This window comes from Triturus cristatus, chromosome 10 (genome assembly GCF_964204655.1).
Source record: "Triturus cristatus chromosome 10, aTriCri1.1, whole genome shotgun sequence".
Classification (NCBI taxonomy): domain Eukaryota; kingdom Metazoa; phylum Chordata; class Amphibia; order Caudata; family Salamandridae; genus Triturus; species Triturus cristatus.
This window is the reverse complement of record NC_140593.1, coordinates 89323799-89344223: the sequence shown is the minus strand read 5'-3', so window position 1 is coordinate 89344223 and position 20425 is coordinate 89323799. Positions and strand designations below refer to the sequence as shown.

Genomic DNA, 20425 nt, shown 5'->3' with positions numbered 1-20425 from the left:
CTCCTGCACTCTTCCTCTGAGTTCCCCTGATAGAAGCCTCAATTCCCTGATGGGCCCGCACCGCACTCTTCCTCTGAGTTCCCCTGATAGAAGCCTCAATTCCCTGATGGGCCTGCCAGCACTCTTCCCCTGAGTTCCCCTGCTAGAAGCCTCAACTCCCTGATGGGCCCGCCCGCACTCTTCCTCTGAGTTCCCCTGATAGAAACCTCAACTCCCTGATGGGCCCGCCCGCACTCTTCCTCTGAGTTCCCTTGATAGAAGCCTCAATTCCCTGATTGGCGCACCCGCACTCTTCGTCCGAGTTCCCCTGGTAGAAGCCTCAACTCCCTGATGGGCCCGCCCGCACTCCTTCTCTGAGTTCCCCTGATAGAAGCCTCAATTCCCTGATAGGCCCTCCCGCTCTCTTCCTCTGAGTTTCCCTGCTAGAAGCCTCAGCTTCCTGATGGGCCCGCCCGCACTCTGCCTCTGAGTTCCCCTGCTAGAAGCCTCAACTCCCTGATGGGCCCGCCTGCACTCTTCCTCTGAGTTCCCCTGCTAGAAGCCTCAACTCCCTGATGGGCCTGCCCGCACTCTTCCTCTGAGTTCCCCTGCTAGAAGCCTCAACTCCCTGATGGGCCCGCCCGCACTCTTCCTCTGAGTTCCCCTGCTAGAAGCCTCAGCTCCCTGATGGGCCCGCCCGCACTCTTCCTCTGAGTCCCTGCTAGAAGCCTCAGCTCCCTGATGGGCCCCCCCGCACTCTTCCTCTGAGTTCCCCTGCTAGAAGCCTCAACTCCCTGATAGGCCCTCCCGCACTCTTCCTCTGAGTTCCCCTGCTAGAAGCCTCAACTCCCTGATGGGCCCGCCCGCACTCTTCCTCTGAGTTCCCCTGCTAGAAGCCTCAACTCCCTGATGGGCCCGCCCGCACTCTTCCTCTGAGTTCCCCTGCTACAAGCCTCAACTCCCTGATGGGCCCGCCCGCGCTCTTCCTCTGAGTTGCTCTGCTAGAACCCCAATATCCCATGGCCCGCAAAGCTAGAGCTCACATCACAGAAATCCTTGAGCAATTGGAATATCAAGGAGTAATTGAAATGTGTGTCACCCATGCATAATCCTCTTTTCACTGTAACCAAACCTGATGGGTCGTACCGCCTAGTTTTGGATTACCGGCATTTGAACTCTCATTGTCGAACATGCGCGGTACAGAATACCCATAGTTCTGCCCTCATGATAGTCTCGTGAGGAAAAGGTTTAAGAACACACTTGACATTTCTAATGGCTTTTACAGTCAGACCTGTCCTCTATTAGACGTCAATGGACAGCCTTTACTTCTGGTGGGAAACAAAAGCAGTTTAAAAGATTTGCCATGGGCTATAAAAACAGTCCAGGCGCAGGCCTGGGCGTAGTGGGCGTAGTGGGGCTACGTGGAGCAGCGCGTAGTGTGCCCAAATCTACGCACACTCGCACGCTCCGCGTAGCCCACTACGCGCCGCCCGCCTCCCGCCCACCCTCCTTTTAAAATAATATAAAGTATGATAAAAACATTAAATAGAATGACTTACCTGCAGCGCGGCGTCTCCGGGGCTCCCTCTTCCTCGTTCACAACTTCTTTTCACAAATGCGCATGCGCAGATGCCCGAGCATGCGCGGGCGTCCGCGCATACGCATTTGCGTGAAGAAGTTACCGTCCAGCAAGAAGAGGGAGCCCCGGGACGTCGCACTGAAGGTAAGGTGGTTTATTTACCTTTAACCTTCTTTAAATTATTTTAAAATGAGGGCGGGCGGGAGGCGGGTGGCGCGTAGTGGGGCTACACGGAGCGCGCGAGTGTGCGTAGATTTTGCCACACTACGTGCTGCTTCACGTAGCCCCACTACACCCACTACTCCCAGGCTTAATCGGAACCCTCCACCACTGCCTCTTGGAAACTGCTTTGTCACTCCTCCAGTTCCAGTACCTGCGCCAGACGGCGTTTCTTCTCTCCCGTGCGGTAACTAATATCAACCCCACGTGTCATGTGTTTAAAGGCCTCCCACAGCGAAACCTTGGATGAAACCGACCTGACGTTTGAGGCAAAATAGTCCACCGTGGCATGGTGAAGCGCCTCCCGGTAGTCGAGATCCTGAAGCAGCCACGGTGACATGCGCCAGTGATAGGGGGGTGACTAGCCTGCAAACGAAGTATGAGTTGGGTTGGTGAATGGTCTGACAAGCCACGTGGAAGGATGGAAGCATGCATAACCCTATGTGTGTAGCTATTTGAAAGAAACATGTAGTCTAAGCGGGAAAGCGTGGGGTGCACTGACCACACATACGTGTATCCTGGCTTGAAAGGTTGAAGGGCCCGCCAAGTGTCCATCCAGCCCAGGGTGTGCGCAAGAATATTGAGTTTAGATCTGAGAGGGGGATCTGTCGAGGACTGAGCTCTCCATCTGTCAAGAGGGGCCATAATGTCATTCCACTCTCCCCCAAGGAGGATCAGGCCGTCAGGAAATTCTCCCCAGAGCTGCGACAGTTTGTCCACAAACGTCTGACTAAGGGGCGGAGGGGCATATATACTGCCCAGCATTATCCGCTCACCAGCCAAAATGCCCGACACAACCGTGAAGTGGCCGCCAGGATCTAGCCACTGATGAGTAACCTGGAAGGGGACCCTACGGTAAAGAAGTATGCCCGTACCACGTGCACCCCTGGAGAAGCCTCAGTGATACACTACATCATAGCCAAATCTGGACAGGCACGGGGCCTTGTTGCCGAGCAGGTGAGTCTCCTGTAGGAGCAGTACATTGGCGGAGTAGCGTTTGGCCTGGGTCAGTAGCGCCCCACGCTTAACCTTATTCAGCAGGTCCCGCACATTCCAGGACACTATATTGAGGTCCCCCAGTGGAGTATCTCTAACTGTGTGAGTCATGAGCCTCGGGTAGAGCGAAGTATGGATGTCCATATATGCCTGTGGAGCGGTGCGGTGCAAATAACAAACAACAATACAACAACATAAACTGCCCAACCCCACCCCCTCCCCACCTACCACCCCCAGCCCCCCTATACTTCCTGAAACTTGGAGTATCTGTTGGGGCCGTATCATGTTCAAGCCCTCCAACAGGAAGACCTTGGCGGACCCTCCAATGGATCCCTCCCTCCCACCCCCACCCATAAACTTAAAACAATGAGGCGAGGTCAGTCCATCCCAGCCAGAGGTAGCGTGACTGGTCTCGCCGGCATAACATTCGGGGGACTTGACGGGACGTCGTAGTCATGCTGTGAGAAAGCAGGGCAGCAAATGTGGCCTCAAACTCGATGCACCTCACTTCGCAGTGTCTGTCTTGTTCTGAGTGCCCCAGTTGGAGCGGGACCGGTGCCACCGGCGAGAGGAGTCCCCGCCCCGGCGGCCACCCCTATGTGAGCTCTGAGAGGAGTCTGAATCAAGAGGCGGTGGGGTGTGCGGTTTAAGGTGTTGGCGCTCATCAGTCCATGCAAAGACCTCCCGTGGAGTGTCGAAAAAATATGATTTGGATTGATACAGTACTTTCATGCGGGAAGGGAACATAAGAGCGTAGGAGAGGTGTAGGTCGCGTAGGCGCCGCTTCGCAGCCACAAAGGATTGTCGCTGCTGCTGGACGATCCGGGTGTAGTCCGGGAAAGCCATGATGGGGTGGGACTCGTAGACCATTTCCTCCTTATGTGTTCGGGCAATGCGCAGAATGGCATCGTGGTCTGCATAATTGAGAAGGCGGGCAATGACTGGACGCGGGCGCTCGCCTGGCAAAGGTTTCAGAGTCAGGGAGCGATGCACTCTCTCAACCATGAAGCAGGGCAAGACGTCCTCAGCAGGGAGCAGCGCCTTGAGCCAGGCCGAGAGGAAAGTGCCCATCGAGACCCCTCTTAGCCCTCCCGAAAGCCCAAGAAGCGAACATTATTGCGGCGGGCCCTCCTCTTCTGGAGGGCGGACACAGTGTCCTCCACAGTTGAGACTCTCGTCTCGGCCTCTGTGATCCGGTCAACGGCCTTCCTGAGGTCCTATCGTAGAAATGCCACCTCTGACCCCACCGCACCGATCTGGGTCTTGAGGGCCGCGCGGGACTGCGAGATGGCCTCCAGGAGCGTCGCAGTGTCCGAGGAGACACTCCCAGTGGTCTCCCTTCCGGCCGGAGTGGCTGTGGTAAATTGGTCTATGGTAGGTTGCTTGGGGGCCGCTGCGCTGGCATTATTCTTACCCATGGTGGTACACAAGGGGACTTTCGGTAATTCAAGACAGGATAGACCGCAGGGCCCAAAAATAGGGGGAGGAGACCAGGACCCAGCTCACAGTGTGTCAAGGGGAAGCACCCTCGAGTAGGACGTGGAGTAGGCACCACACCCCAGTGTCCTGGCCTCGGCAGGTCTGGCCCACAGATGGCACGGTCTCAGCACAACCCACGAGTCCCAGTAGCACAAGGCATGTCCACCCGTGACCTGCCGTCTGAAGATCCCCGGCCGCCGCAGCAGGGGGAGAGGTAGCACCAAGATGAAGGCGGTATTGTCGCTGAGGGTCGGCCCTGGGTCTCCCTCCAATGGCTCCCAGCGTCGGCAGGTCTCACAGGCTCTGGCCAGCTCCCGGACCCAGTGCAGGTCACGGGCACCCCGGGGGGTTCCCAGCCAGCATAGGCCGCACCGCCTCCCGGCCCAGCCCCGCGACTCGCACTGGGGGGCTCAACGATCCCAGGGAGGCCCCAGCTGGGCTCCAGCACCCCACCGATGGAGAGGGCGCAGTGGCAGCTATGCAGGACCCACCTCACAATAGGAGTCCCGGCCGGCAGGCCGCCCGCAGGGCTCCCTTCGACAATCAGGCCGCAGCCCCAGCCCACCGCTGCAAGGCGCGGCACAGTCCGTCTTGCACAGGGCAGGCTGGGGGGAGAGGGGGCCACCCCCGTCGTTCGCATGCCACCGGTGCCGGATCTGCCTCGATGGAGAGTCACTGCGGGGCCCCCAGCCCGGGCAGCTCACCCCAGGCCCAGGCCTCCTCGGTAGACTGCGGCAGCTGGCGTGATGAGGGGGAATCGATGTCACGGCGATCACCCAGCAGCCGCCGACTCTGGAAACCGGGCACCCGCCGAGCCGCAAGCAGGCAGCCTAAGCGGAGCACCGGCTCCTCCGGTCCGTCCCTCCAGGGTGTGCAGGCCCAGCATTCCAGCCGCCCCCTCCTCTCTCGCAGCGTCACAGTAGGGCCCGCCTGTGGTGAGCAGGCGCAGCGAGCAAAGCAGGCCCCTCCGAACCTCCAGGACACTCCGTCCGACGCCCAGCACGGTCCCCTTCAAAACGCCCTGTGGGACTGGCCGGTCAAGACCAGGATAAGTGGCAGATGATGTCTCTGGCAAGGGCGGACTGCGGAGCTCTATCGAGGCGTGTCTGCCGTGTCCGGCTTCCAAGCCACGCCCCCATTTGTACATCTTTTACTAAAACAAATCCTTGTTTTTATACTAACAAGCTGCTCTCCACTGACTTCCGAACCATGCCAACTTCTTTCAAATCTCCAGGACTTGCTTCAAAAGAGACCTGAGACTCCTCCTCCTCTACAAATATTTTAACACATAAGCATACTGAACTCCATTCAATTACCTCTCTTTCTATGACTAGACCCTCTGTGATAGTCAGTTGTTTGCTTTGCTTGCTTCTGCTGTCTATTAGGTCTTTCTCTCCCTTAACTCATAATGTTCTTATTGCCCACGTACGGTAATCCACGCTCATTGCTTAATGATTTTCTCTGTATATATTTATGTGTGTACTAGAATCTAACGTGCCTTACATCATATGCTCAGCGACTTGATTATACTGTGTTCTTCACAATTATGTAAAGCGCTCTGATATCTTCGGGTCTAGCTAGCGCTATTTAAAACCTATAAAATAATTTTAAAAAGGACCATTTTCCTCCTCCTGTTGCAGGGAACTTACCTCATTGTGCTGTTTCAGATGTGTTTGGAGAGTCTGTGTTTCACTAGCAGATGTTGCCTCTTGCGAGGTAATAGCTGCATTATTTGTTTTTTTAGTAGGAACACCCTCAATACACTTGAATGATTGGATTTCCAATTTTGGTTTATCAGTCAGGACTTGCAGATGATCTCTGGGCCTGTATGCTGTACAGTGTCATCATTAGTCTCAAACACCTTCTCGAGAGCCAAGACCGCATCTCAGGGACTGTCGATAATAACTTTAATTTTAGAGAGTTCGTTAATCAATTGCTCCTGTACTTTAATATAAACTCCATGAGTATTATCCAACTGTATGTGCTAAACGAAAATATTCAGATATGAATTTGTAATACTGTCTACATCCTGTATTGCCTCGTCTGGTGGTCTATGGGCTCACATACTTGCCTCGTCCCTTTATAGGTGCAGACTTTGAATTTCCTCCTTTGCTGTCGGTCAGTGCATAGGTTTCCTACATAGGTCAGTAAAAGGTATACAGCTCGTTCAGGGCACTGCACTATATTTCACCCATTTTCCTACAACAGGTTGTGGCCCAAATCTGCCATTTCAGCTGTAACCTTAGCTCCTGGAAGGGGCTTTTCTAATCTTGTAAATTATTAAGAACAGGTATATGATCTGGTGGGGTATCTCTCCTGTCAATCACTTACCCTATTGTAGCCTACTTAAAAATAATAAATCAGATCAGTTACTGCCAATATTGATAACCAATTCTTTTTCACGAAGCCAATGTAGTTGGGTTACCCATGTCAATAATCAATTACCACAGATAGTATCAAGGCATGTGTGGTGGGCACTCGTGAGGAAACCACAATTAAGGTGTCTGATTCACAAACTGCATTTTGTAGTATGTGAAGTAATAGCACCGTGGTACTACCCGTGCACTACAAAATACAATTCACAAACTTGCAGCCAGGGACCGCCACCTCTGTCTGCCTTATCTTTTTAGTGTAGAGACCGTTTCTATGGTGGCGGCGATCTCCACACACTTAACCTCATGAATTAGTAATAAATATAGGAAAGACAGAGTGTGTGGTGGGAGAATGGGGAATATTTATTACTAAATGGGAGGGGTTCATACCCGTCGCACATAGGGCATCAACTGCAACAACAAGGTGATGGAAGGAATGCTTGAATTCATCTCAGCTGCTGGCAAAGACCAGGGATGCATTCCAGTGCATCAATTTTCACCCACAATGCCACTCTAGACAAACACCCACCTTTTGCAAATTAATACCAGCCCTGCCCTTCGTAGAAACAGTGAGTCCTGAACTGCCAGGCAAGACCCCCTCCAGATAGGGGGGACAAGCAAACCCAGAATGGCTTTGCCCAATTTGGGGCTCGTCAGTAGGGTATAGCTTGATTCTTATGGCACAGTGAACCCATGTCTAGTGCCCTTCTGGTGGTTACTTTAGTACCCAACACACGGTACTAACTCTGTTCCTTGTGCCCCAAAGTTCCAAAGCTGCCCCTCACCTGACTGACTTTTCAATGGCTTCTCACAAAAAAAACAGGTCCCGGTGGTCAGAGTGGGTGGAAGTTGCACTTCTGCTAGAGTAGTTTGAAGGTGAGAAAATCAGACAGGCTCCATGTGCCCATGTGAGTAATCCAAATTTCTTCTACCCAGTTGCGTGGTAAAACTGCACCTTTGTAAACACTTCCTGGTCTGTGGGGATTTGACTTCTTATAGTTGGCAAAATGCAAATCACAAATATTCAGTATGTGGCACACCAGAATGCATGGGGGTGCCTGTGTTGTTTCTCAGTCCTGAGTCACAGTTACGGATTTAATGCTTGTTATTTATTCAATAGATGATATGCTCAAAGTTAACAAATAGTTTATTGAGTTTATACAAAAATACATCTTGTTGCGGTACAAACAGATGACAGAAATCAAAGGTATTGCAGTCCCAATTCGCTTCTCCTCTGTGGCTGAAATTGAGCTGCCCTTGGAAGGCAAAGTCCTGTGACTTGATGCTTGTCCTCTCCTATTTCACATGAGATGAACACCTGACTTCACTGAGGCCAGCTGATAAACACATGCCCACTCAACCCTCAGCCCCAGTGCACACCTCAAGTATGTGTCCAAACAGGCATTATTGAATACTGTGGCTGGGTGATGCCCTGTGCTACCTGCTAGCATGTGACTGCTGGGTGCCCCATGGAGAGGCTAAGAGTTTGACAAATTTCTCCTGGTGAAGCAGCAGTCATATCACCCATCCCATCTTAGCAGGGTCAGCTGGCTTCAAGCAGTGACGACCACCACCATTTGGGAATCCTTCATTAGTTCATCACTCAGTCTAGCGGGACTAAGTGCCTTCACATGGTACATGGGTTAGGCCTTCTCTATAAATAGGACAGCATGAGTTACAAAAAACAAGCTTTGGACCAGCCAATGTCCTGCATCAAACTACACAACAATGACCGACAATAATAACATTGAAATTTACATTACAGTAGCCAATCACACTATTATTGAAAAATAAATATACGTAATAGAAAATACAAAATTGCTTCTAAAAGCAGCAGTGCACTGAATTATAAATACTTTACTTCAAAACGGATTACTCGGAAGGAGTCAACCCAGAACTAGCATCAGACAGTCCCCCATTGGGAAGTTATAAGGAGCCAGGAATCTATAAGGTTAATCTGTTTTGGCCACTCTGAAATGGCAAATATATTTCTATGATTGGCCTGTTATAATTCACACAAGAATTTTTAACAACATATTTTTCACATTTCCAGGGATTCCAGAAGGAATGGACCTCACTGCTTTCATTGAAGGGATACAGTTGAGGGCAAAGACAGCTGTTGCATATATTTGTGATGACAGCTGCCTATTGCAGGGAGGAGGCCAGACTTGAGCTGTCTTCCAGGCAATCTATATCTTCCACCATCTCAATGATATCCTCAGCCTGGTCTTGGTGCAGCACATGGAGAGCATTGGAGCGGAACTTCTCACGGAGCGAGTTTTGACTGAGGGGCTTCCTCCAGTGTCCATAGAAGGTATCACACCGCCCCGACAGGATAGTCCCGCCCTCCAGCAGAAGAACCACCTCTCCGTACATCTTGTCGAAGTTGGCTTCATTGTCTACAGGATGCTCCAGCACCACCTTCTCCAGCAGGTTGATCAGACCAGGTCTCATGAGGTTGTCCTCGGCGAAAGAAGAGATGCCCACTTCTCCGTCCAGGAGGGCTGTGCAAGCATTGAACTGGAACGAGTGTCGGGCCTGGTGTTCTGACTCAGGGAAGGGCCTGTTGATGTACTTAGACACTGGGACCCTCAGAATAATTCTCTGGATGGTAGAGGGATTGAAGCAACCCATGATATTGACGAGTCGGTTCCTTACTGACATGGCAGCGTCTGCGACCCAGTGCATGCCCAAGTGTGCAGGGAATCTCTTGAAGGCAATGTCTTGCTTCTCCAGGAGGAAACTATAGTCTTCACCTGGCATTTCCAGGGGTGACGGCTTGTAGTTTCCATAGAAAGCGCTGAACCCTGAACAGCCAGGAACATCATCCAAGATGAGGGGGTTGGCCTCCATCCCACGGGCAGCTAGAAGTGCTGCTTCCATCCCAAGACGGGTGGCATTGCCAATGTGTAGCGGCTTGGCAAGGGTTGCGGCATTGGCCATGGGTGCCCCTGCCAGGGAAGTGGCAATTGCCAGAGCATGGGCACACTGGTCTTTATTCAAGGAAAGAAGCTTGGCTATCGCAGCAGCACTGCCCATGGTGCCAACCACAGAGGGAGGGTGAAACCTGGAAGGGGACAGAGAAAAATGAGACATTTATGCCAAGTGAAGTAATGTGATTAATGTGAAGAGTGAAAACGCGATCAGATCATGTCAGGCCTGTAATGATGTAAGGCGGTAACATTAGCGGTGGAATATTTAATGAACCATCCACTGAACAGTATTAGAAAACGTATCCTCTTACTCAATCTTACACATCATCAGCAGTTGCCAACAGTAGGGGTTCCAGGAGGTCCCTTTGATTGATAATGTAGTTGCGTTGTTAAATATATTGTGAGATCATTCACTAAAGAGCTCCTTTAATAATAGCTGTAATATCAGACGGGTAATGCAAATGATAAAATGAGGTCTATGCACCACAGATGAAATGCTAAGATTGGCAATAAAATGCCAAGCATGCTGGCTTTTCTACCTTCTATGTGAGAGGCAAAGCGGAAACATGACCAAGAAGGGGACAGGGGGTGTTTATCTTCCTGTAAGGTGGCAATTAAAGGGGACTGTTATTAATAGCTTTACTGTCCAGGTGCTTTCAAATATTAACAGTTGTTAGTTGTCCTTTCCCCTCATTATGTGCTTTGCATGTGAGGTGGGCGGTTAACAGAGATTAATGCACTGTGAACAGTGGCCAATGCAGGTTAATATCAGACATTTGTTTCGAAGGAATCACAGTAATGTCAGCGATGTAATATGTAATGCAACTTTAATCATGCAGTAAAGCCAGACAAGTATACTAATGATATGGTGGGGTATTGGCACATTAAGAAAATTGAATGTTTACAACCTACTAAGATCCATTTGCATGTGCTTATTTTGTGGGCATCATACGCGCATCGGAGGCATAGTTTTGGCGTCTGTGGAATATCAAATGAACCTATTGGCAGTATTGCTGTCCTTTGCGCTCATCACACATTTTTACGGGGGTATAAATGCCCACTATGGTCATCTTGCTGAGCTAGTGGTGCCCTCTCTGGCCATTACATGTACATCTTGAAGAACTTGCTGTCCTTTGAGGGCATGATAAATGCAAGTTAAGTTGATTGACGTCCTCTGTGGTTATTATATATAGTCCAGGTTATTTAATAACTCTGAAGGCATCATGCATGGACCCTCTTCACCTAAATGCCATCTGTAGACATCATGGATAACTTCTTGAAATGTAAATGTCATTTGGGGGCATCACACATAGCTCTTCAATTAAGAATAAACCTGCAGTTAGCATTACACATAGCTCTTCGGTCTAAAAAACCCTCTTTTAGCATTGCTCATAGCTCCTTGATTTAAAAAACCCTCTGTCAGCATTGCTCATAGCTCTTCGATACATACATCGTCTTGGTGTGCATCACCGTACCTCTTTGGGATGTTGCTGGCCTCACTGGAGAACCTCATGAGTCTTCCTTGCACCTCGATGCCCACGTTGAATGCCACCAGGAGGTCTGCACCGCTGGGCCTTGAACCCACAGGCAGCATCTGAGAAGTAGCCAAGAGGGCAGGCAGCAGAGCACCCGAGGGGTGGGTGGCAGGGTGCCAGGTGTCATCAAAGTCCATAGCATGAGTCTGTGAAGAGAGGAGAGGAGAGTTAGCGGACCTTTAAAGAATATTCAGAGACAGCACTGCTGCCCAGTACTGAAGAGGGAGGATCCAATGTCTGCCAATCAGCAGAGCACAATTCCATTGACCAATAGGAGCTCTGTACAGAAGGCAGAGGAGACATGATGTCATTCAGAAGATTGACTAATCCTCTGCCCTATAGAAACATAATACAGAAGGGAGATGATCCCAAAATTCACAATTGGACATTGAGCTATGCTATTGTCTGAGAGAACCCCTCTCCAAAGAGGGCAGAGGGGCAGGAAAACAGGACCTAGTATGTAGCAGAGAATCTACGCCATCACCTTCTGGAATCCTTTAGAGAATAAACAGTCCATTTGCCACACAACAATCAGGGAACCAGATCCATGTCCAATTACTACGTCCATGGAGTGTGCATGTTCATCCTAGAATCTCAAAGATCACACCAGGGAGGTTATTGTGGTGTGAAACCATATTGATGTAAATAAGGGGTGGGGATTCAGTCAAAGTGTAAAGCTGTCTGATCTCCACCCTCTCACCTCAGCCTAACAGTTGCACTGACATTAGACACAGATTCATGGGTTAATCAATTGATTGAATGAGAGGCAGCTGCCCGGTGCCTTACCGCCACTCCGTTGGAGTATGCAGCCAGAGTGGGGGAGAGCCGCAGTCCATGTCGTCCGTAAACAGAGCTGGTTACAGAAGAGGGATACAGGTCCTGTTAGAGGAGAAAGAGAGAAACTCTTATGAGGAAATAATGCACCGACTGATACATCCTGTGGGGTTCATCAGGAGCCACTTGGGAGTATAGATACCCCTACATGGGTCATGCACAGGATAGTACAGGGCCACAGGCTGCTTAGGAGATAACTTATCCCAGTGCAAGATTTGCTCCTTAAAGCGCACAGACACAATCCCGTAAGATGCACCGAGCTCTAAACTCTTCGCAATCATGGGTGCTGAGAACATTCTAAATCACCCATCCCTCTCCACCCTACAGGTGTCTTCACCTCCCATTGTAAGGGGCAGGAAACCTTGTTAAACATAGTCACAGAGAGATTAAATGTATATTTATCTTACAAAAGTAAATACCATTGGCATATTCACCAACCTAGGCTTGTTGGGACCTTTCCTATCTAATGGTAGATGGTTGTCTGACTCTGAAGTCTAATCCGTAGAACATCAAACACAGAACTATTTGCGTACAACTCTGTACTCGGTACTGCCCAGGATGTAGTTGACAGTACGTTTTTGTCTACAGATCACATAGCGGCAGAAACTGGTTGTAAAATTGTTGACCCATGGCCGGTTAGTTGAATTGATATCTGATTTTCTTTAATTAGTAACATCTCAGGTAAATATTTTACTGAAACATCTCGCCTGCCTTTAGTTGGGTGTTGCTGGTTTTATTGAAGTCTAATTTCTCCTGCATAATAAAATTTGCATACACTTACATAGCAAACTCCCACCCTGATGGTAAACAGATATGACTTAATGGATTAAAACATGATTGAGTATTTGGTTGCATGCATTTGTGGTGTCTTTTTTCTTGCACTATTTCATTTTGAAATTGACCATCTATTATTTGCATCAATTTAGTTAGCGGACGTGGAATTGCGTTCTATCCCATATTGTCTGTTATCTGAAAGTGTCTGAGCAGGTGATGCCACCTAATTTATGAAGGGTAGTTTTTCTTGTGATTGCTTTTAAAAGGTGACTGGTGAAAAAAGTCCCATGCATGATGCTGCATAGTGTGGATCTTGTTCTCCAGTTCCCCTTTTGATTTCATTCTTTCTTTCTTTATTATAAACCAAACACTTCCAACAATAATGAGTGTATGTCCTACGTACCCACAACAATCATGAGTGGGTGCCCTAAGCACCCACAGCAATCATGAGTGTGCCCAAAGCACCCACAACAATCATGAGCGTGTCCTGAGCACCCACAGCAATCATGAGTGTGTGTGTTGAGCACCCACAACAATCATGAGCGTGAGCCCTAAGCACATACAACAATCATGAGCGTGAGCCCTAAGCACCCACAACAATCATAAGTTTGTGCCCTAAGCACCCACAACAATCATGAGCGTGTCCTAAGCACTCACAACAATCATGAGTGTGTCCTAAGCACCCACAACAATCATGAGCGTGTCCTAAGCACTCACAACAATCATGAGTGTGTGTCCTGAGCACCCACAGCAATCATGAGTGTGCCCTAAGCACCCACAAAAATCATGAGCATGTCCTAAGCACTCACAACAATCATGAGTGTGCCCTAAGCACCCACAACAATCATGAGCGTGTCCTAAGCACTCACAACAATCATGAGTGTGTGTCCTGAGCACCCACAGCAATCATCATGAGTGTGCCCTGAGCACCCACAACAATCATGAGCGTGAGCCCTAAGCACATACAACAATCATGAGTGTGCCCTAAGCACTCACAACAATCAGGAGATAGATGGTTGAAGCAAAGGGGAATCCCCTGCTCTTTCCTGCTCTGTTGCTCCTCAGAAGGGTAAACCCCAACAAGCTGAGTCGTAGATAGTGTGCCTTTATTTTGGGTACCCCTGAGAAGAGACTCATTGCCCTTCTAACACTGTGAGGCAATGACTACCTGAACCTGTCTAGGAGGAATGTGCAAAAGTTGTGAACTGCCTTAAACCCTTGGACTTGTGGAAGGCAAAACTATCCTCAAACTTAGAACAAGTATTGGGTAGACCCTACTAGCCAGTGTTTGAGGATTTCTCTACTAGAATGCTAGGGTTTCACACCAGTGGTCCTGAGAAACTTATCTATGCTTGAGAATTGACGTCACTGACTGTAACGCCTCTTTGGCCGGTTTGAGAACCGGAACCAGGATGTTCTACAAATCTGCCTGGAGAAGCTGCCTGAGACCTGCCTTGAGGGGAAGAGCTGACTGGCGTCTGTGAAGGGGGCTTGAGATGCCCTGGCCCAAAGACTACGTTGCCTTGAAAAGGAGGACTGCGAGGAGCTGAGGCAGGTGGAGCGGAACACAGCTACCTGCAACTCAGGAAAGACTCGCACTGTCAGTCTGTGTAGTGAGGCTTCGAGACTCTGTGGCACCTATGGGGTGTTAATAAGCTAAAGCGCCTGTGAGTACTAGGGCGCTCACTGAGATCACAACATCACCTGTCTCATTCTCCCCATAATGAAACTAAGTATGTGACTAACGGGGGTCCTGAAGAACTGAGAATCATCACCTTATATACAATTAAAACACCTTGAAAGTGTAGGTGCCATGACAAGATCACACCGTCATCAGCGGTCTGTTCCCATCCTCCATTGGACCATCGCTGTGACTGGTTTGGCTCTGCACTTCGTTTGGCCGGGGACTTGTGTTTAGGCCCAAGGAAGAAGCACCAATGAGGGCCCAGCAATAAACTCAGCAGCGCTGGCGGATTGCAGCTTGTATCGCCCTTGGGCCCAGACACCCCAATAGTGTTGGCTGGGCTCAGTCAGAACACCTCCCCTTGTGGGCTGTGTGGAACCACAGACCACTGGCAGACACGCACTGCCAACCCACAGCCAGCAAGACTCAACCGATCACCCCAGGACTATGAAGATTAATGTACAGTGTAAGAGAAGAGCATTAAGAGAACTGTGGCTTGAGGAAATGACATACCCTGGCACAAACCTAGTCATGTTTCTGGTGAGGAGTGGTAGACGGGGAGGAGAACCCAGAAATGAGGGAACAAGAAGACCTGCACTAACCTGTCTCTCGATAGGGCAGAGGGCCGGAGTTCACAATGAATAGATGGTATAATTTCTTTGGACAGGAAATCATTTGTTTCCTCAAACAGAATTTGTTACATTAATCATTGTGTACCATGTTTGTCTTGTCCCTAATATTTTATGTACAGTTTTCTGTTGTGTGACTGAGGTACAGTATGTTTTTGCTTTGACTGAAAACACTGGTTGGACATAACTGTAATAATTGCTAATAGACGTTTCATTCAATCCCACACCACCTCCTTGAGTAGGACTTGAAACTGCACAAATTTGCTACCAATGGGGGCAAGTGCTAATGGGGTGTGCTTAGTGTTCAGTTTCTTTAGTTCAGTTTTGTTTTTAATAGTAGAGTTAAACCCCAGGACACAAGTGGTAAAAGGCTTTGATGGTTACACTTTGAGCCCTGTAACTCTTGATTGTCCTGGGACTTCTGAAAAAGTTCACACAATGCTCTATAGAGTGATTCCTACAATGGTCTAGGCCTGATCACACCTTGTAGTATCTAGGGTTATGTTGGGCACCTGTGGTCTAGAGGTTCCCTTTAAAAGGATGATTGTTCCATAGTGTGCTGTCTGGTGTGTTCCAGACCTCATCTTACCTGACAGTATCGCAGGGCGATGTCGAACACATGCGTTGTGCTTCCCACCAATCCAACTCCGATGCTGTCCAGGATCATGCGCTTGCTGCGGTGTCGAACAGCTTGGGACAAGTGATCCAACTGCACTCCATGGATAAAAGAAGCAAAGCTGCTAGTGACCGCCTTCTCCAGGGGGGACCCTTCCAACGCTGCACAGGAAGAAGAGAGAGGATAAGAGCTACTGCTAGCCTGGGTTAGAGTCAGACAAGAAATCCAGCGGATCTGGATCCAAAAGAAAACAAGCTCAAGCGGATCTCAGCCAGCATCACGCGGACATGGAGACGAGGCTGAGCGAAGACCTACATCAGGATGGTACACACTGGAGCAGATAACAAACCCTAGATCGCAGATCACTTAAACTTCAGGACACAGAACATTTAACAAACTCCGGGACACAGAACACTTAACAAACGTAGGACACAGAACATTTAACAAACCCCACAACACGCAACATTTAACAAATCATTGGACGCAGATATTTAGCAAACTCTAGGACACTTAACATTTAACAAACTTGTGGAGAAAGAACATTTAACAAACCCTAGGACACAGAGCATTTAGCAAACTGTGAGACACAGGAAATTTCACAAATCTTAGGACATAGAACATTTAAGAAACACTAGGATGCAGAACATTTCACAAACCCATGTACAGCGAACATTTAACAAACCCTACGAACAGGCCATTCAACAAACCTTAGGACACAGCACCCCTAGGGCACAGCACATTTAACAAACCCTGGGACACAGCACACTTAACAAACCCTGGGACACAGCACATTTAACAAACCCTGGGACACAGCACATTTAACAAACCCTGGGACACAGCACATTTAACAAACCCATTTACACCGGACATTTAACAGACCCTAGGAACAGGACATTCAACACACCTCAGGACACAGCACCCCTAGGACACAGCACATTTAACAAACCCTGCGACACAGCATATTAACAAACCTTAGCACCCATCACCCCAAGGACACAGCACTTCTAACACACCTGGGACATAGAACTTTAAAAACCGTAGGACACTGAACATTTAACAAACCCTAGAACACTCAACAATTTACAAACCCTCGAACACAGATCATTAACAAACCCTCCACAGAACGTTTAACAAACCATAGGACACAGCACAGTGATCAGACCCTAGGACACAGACCCCGTGAGTCCCAGTGTGAACTTGCGCAGACACCTACCTTCCACGGCCGCAGTGTGGCTCCGTCTGGACAGCGAGAGGACGGGCTTTGATTTCTGAAAGAAAAGAGTGTTTGATGTTAGGACGGTATTTATTTGTGTTTGTGGACCCCTGAGGGTCAGGCACGGGCACCTCTTCCAAGAAATGTTGAATCTCAAGTCTTCTGTGCGTGCGGCATGGACTCAATGGAGCGCGCGTGCATCAGCGAGGCAGATGCATTAGTGACAGTGCAGCGCGTGACTTGTGTGCGTTGCACGTCAGTTACAACGAATGCTTCCGGGGCCCCATTGGTAATTTTCAAGGGATGGAAGGACGACCTGCGCACAGTGTAGAAAGTGACCCTCGCACGGGCGTCTTCCCTTCTGCTGGCGCCCGAGTGCAAGGCTTGCTTGTGAATCGTGGGGTGGGCACTGCTACCCCTGGCATGTCCTTAGCTGACCCCTGCGCGTGCTTTATTACTCCTGGTCCCGGGGATTATGCCAGCAGCAGGAGGGGCGAGAAGAAGAGAACCCTGTGGTGACATCCGGGGCCCAGACTGACTGGTGATATCCCCGCTACACCTGGCACTTGGGTGGATTGATGAAAACAGAGAGAAACTGGAAAGCGCGGGAAAGGGAAGAGTGAAAGAGAAAAAAGTGAGAGGGAAAGAAAGAGAGAAAGAATAGATGAGAGGGGCAAATGGAACGAGATAAAAAGGCAACAAGGAAGGGAGAAAAAAGGAAAGAAAAGTGTGCGTCCGTGTGCGACACTCATATAGAAGGAAATAAATATCTACAAGAAAGGAAAGGAATTGAGAGGATGAAAGACAATGAAGTGGGAAAGAAAAAGAAATATGAAAAATATATGAGAAAAGAGGATAAGAAGAAGCGAGAGAAGGAAAGAGAAGGAAAGTATGTGTGTTCGTGTGAGACTCTGGAGCGTCAGTTTCCGTGTGCACAGATCTCTGTCCTAAACCCGTGCGATGTCTACTCCCGGTCGTGTTTTCAGCCACTCACTGCTGGGGCTCTAATAACGGCTGGTGCAGCTGTGCAAGTGTTAGCGTGTGGTGAGACACGACGCAAGACACACCCTCTCAGTGAAGGGGGGGGGGAGGGGCGGGTCCGGGAACACTCGTGCATGAGGCAAGGAATCAAAGTGCTGCACACCCTCAGTTCCCCAACAAGTTTAAAAAGTGTAAACAATGAAAGTGCTTTAACTGGTCTGGGGACAGACTTTGCAAAAACACTGACGAAATCTAGAATTAATAATTGTTAACCATCTGTATGTGGCACAGCGGCACTGCAACGCGGGGCACAGGAGGCGCTACACAAGCTCACACAATTTGAAAGATTTTAGACAGAGAAGAACAATTAAGAGGCCATTCCGATGTGTTTCCTCGGGCGGCACGTGTTGTCTTTTCAAAGACAGACTGACACACTTCCCCTATGCCTTTGATGGTGTGCATCTCCCCTCTAAGAATGCCGCTGACCGCGGCCCCCACAGGGGGCCAATCGGCGGTCGGCGCCTTTGTGGCCCCGGTCACCCCTCCCCACCCCCTCCCACTCGGGGGGGGCGGGGACGCAGACCGGAGCCCCCCTCCGTTGTCAGGGCCGGAAGTGACGCGCAATGCGTGTCACTTCAGCGGAGTTACAGGGCGATCTGGAAGCAGGCCGGTACAAAGGGTACCTCTGCGCGGCACCAAAGGGGGTGCCTGAGCCAAAACGAGGAGCCTCCAGAGAGGTCCCGGAAGCCGTGTCGGCGCCCCGCTAGTCCTGCGGGCGGTTGTGGGCCTGAACAACCGGGGGCTTGCTATGCGACGCTCCGCCCCGAGAGGGGGGGCGTGAGTAGAATTACCAACGGCACGTGATCGTAGAAAGAATCACCTGGAGGGCAGCACCGGCGGGCATCGCTCCCGCGCTGCCCGGCTCATCAGGCGGGCAGGCGACCCAGATGGTTGCCTGCCCTTGGATCGCCCGTAAGATAACCCACCCATTACATATCTTGGAATGATGTAATAAACCTGCAGCATTGTTACCCAAAACCAACTGTCTCTTGTGTGTCATTGGGTAACCTAATTTGGGGGAGGGGGAACAGCGGGGTGCCCCTGGGGGTACTATGGTTCCAGCACCTCTGAGGCACACTGCCCGTGCAGTAAAACCTCTCCAGCACTCATGGAAGTCTGGTAAGAGGACCTCGGCTCCCTGTCACAGAGACAGGAAGCGCCTCGAAAACAACAGATAAAACAAGTAAACACAGCGACTGAGCGATGCGAGAACACGCAGGTTGGAACAGAGCCTCACCTGGAAGGTAGACAGCAGCATTGTGCGCCTTGAAGCCTTCTTATCCTGAAAGAGCGCCCGTCACTGGTGTTGGAGGGCGGCTGCTGTCTCTGGTGCTGGAGGGCAGATGTCTCTGGTGCTGGAGGGACGCAGATGTCTCTGGGTCAGCAGAGGGCAGATGTCTCTGGTGTTGCGGGGTGCAGATGTCTCTAATATTGGCGGGGTGCAGCTGTCTTGGGGTTGCAGGAGACCGATGTCCCTGGTGCTTGGTGTCTGTGTCTGCCTCTTCCATCGTTTATATTCACTTCTGGTGAATGGCTCTTGAGGAAGAGACCTCCCCAGTGACGTGACCTGTAGGGGGCGGGGCAAGGTGTGTCCAGATTCGGGGAAAGAACAGGGAAATACTTGGAGGAAACTCCGGACAGAAAATCCGTTATTATACATGTTTTTATTTCTTTACTTATGTTGAAATCTGCTTTAGGCAAACAAAGACATGATCGGACCATTTTACAAAGCACAGCGTATAATTAGACCTGAGTTCAATCATCAAACATTAATTAACCTCTTAGAAGACAGTTTTCCACCCACAAATAATATTAACATTGATGCAAACCTCAAGAAAGGAGCTGTTTCAGGGAAACCAGTGGTATAATTTACTAAAACCTACGGGAATACAACAGTTGAAATACGAAAAAGTAAAGCACCCAGGCCAGTATTTTTGGAAATAAGTGCTTTAAAAAGTGCCATTGTGATAACATATTTTAGAAACGTCTTTAATCAGTAAGAAAGACACCCAAACGCTGCCCACCAACAATATCCCCACACAGCAGCAAACGTGTGTGTGCGCGTGTGTGTGTGCGCGCGCGTGTGCCAAGAACGGAAGTGTAATCTGCCGGAAGTGGGATGTCACCTGGAGAGAGTTCCACTGCCGCCGGAGAGTGGAGGTGCAGTTTGCAAGGGTTTCTACAGGGTCTTGCCTGGGGTGAATTTCACATGTGGAGGACAACAGAGTGTGTGTGTGGTGGTGGGGGGTGTTTGGGGGCTGGCACAGAATGGGTGAGGGGACACAGGGGGGAGCACAGTGTATGCCAAGGGACACAGAGTGGGTGAAGGGGCACAGAAAATGAGACCCTCCCAGTGGGTGGGCGTGCCAGAAAATGGGTGACCGGTTGCATAATATATGAGGGACCACAAAGAAAACAAGGAAAGTGTGTGGGGGTAGGATGTAAACAGTATGAGGGAAGGGTGGACGAGAGCAAAGGACATGTGGTACAAAGCTGGTGAAGGCGCAGTGAGCGAAGCCTTAAATTGGAGGTGGGGGCATGT

At 49.9% G+C, this 20425-nt stretch overlaps 1 protein-coding gene across 1 annotated transcript; it reads right to left on the bottom strand.

Annotated features, from left to right (window-relative positions):
- Positions 1-7753: 7753 nt before the first annotated feature.
- On the bottom strand, positions 7754-19408 carry LOC146788910 (cis-aconitate decarboxylase-like). Its single transcript, XM_085630482.1, has 6 exons — positions 19121-19408; positions 16843-16897; positions 15603-15790; positions 11879-11971; positions 11033-11238; positions 7754-9691 (listed from the first exon to the last, which is right to left on the bottom strand). Exons 1-6 carry the CDS (start codon positions 19139-19141, stop codon positions 8770-8772), a joined length of 1485 nt encoding a protein of 494 aa, XP_085486608.1. The 5' UTR covers positions 19142-19408; the 3' UTR covers positions 7754-8769.
- Between the last annotated feature and the right edge of the window lie 1017 nt (positions 19409-20425).

Coding starts and splice junctions, on each gene's coding strand:
- LOC146788910 (XM_085630482.1), bottom strand. CDS start 19,141: ATGCTGCTGTCTACCTTCCAG. Junction 16,898..19,120: donor TGCTGCTGTCTACCTTCCAG/GTGAGGCTCTGT, acceptor CTTTTCTTTCAG/AAATCAAAGCCCGTCCTCTC. Junction 15,791..16,842: donor CCACACTGCGGCCGTGGAAG/GTAGGTGTCTGC, acceptor CTTCCTGTGCAG/CGTTGGAAGGGTCCCCCCTG.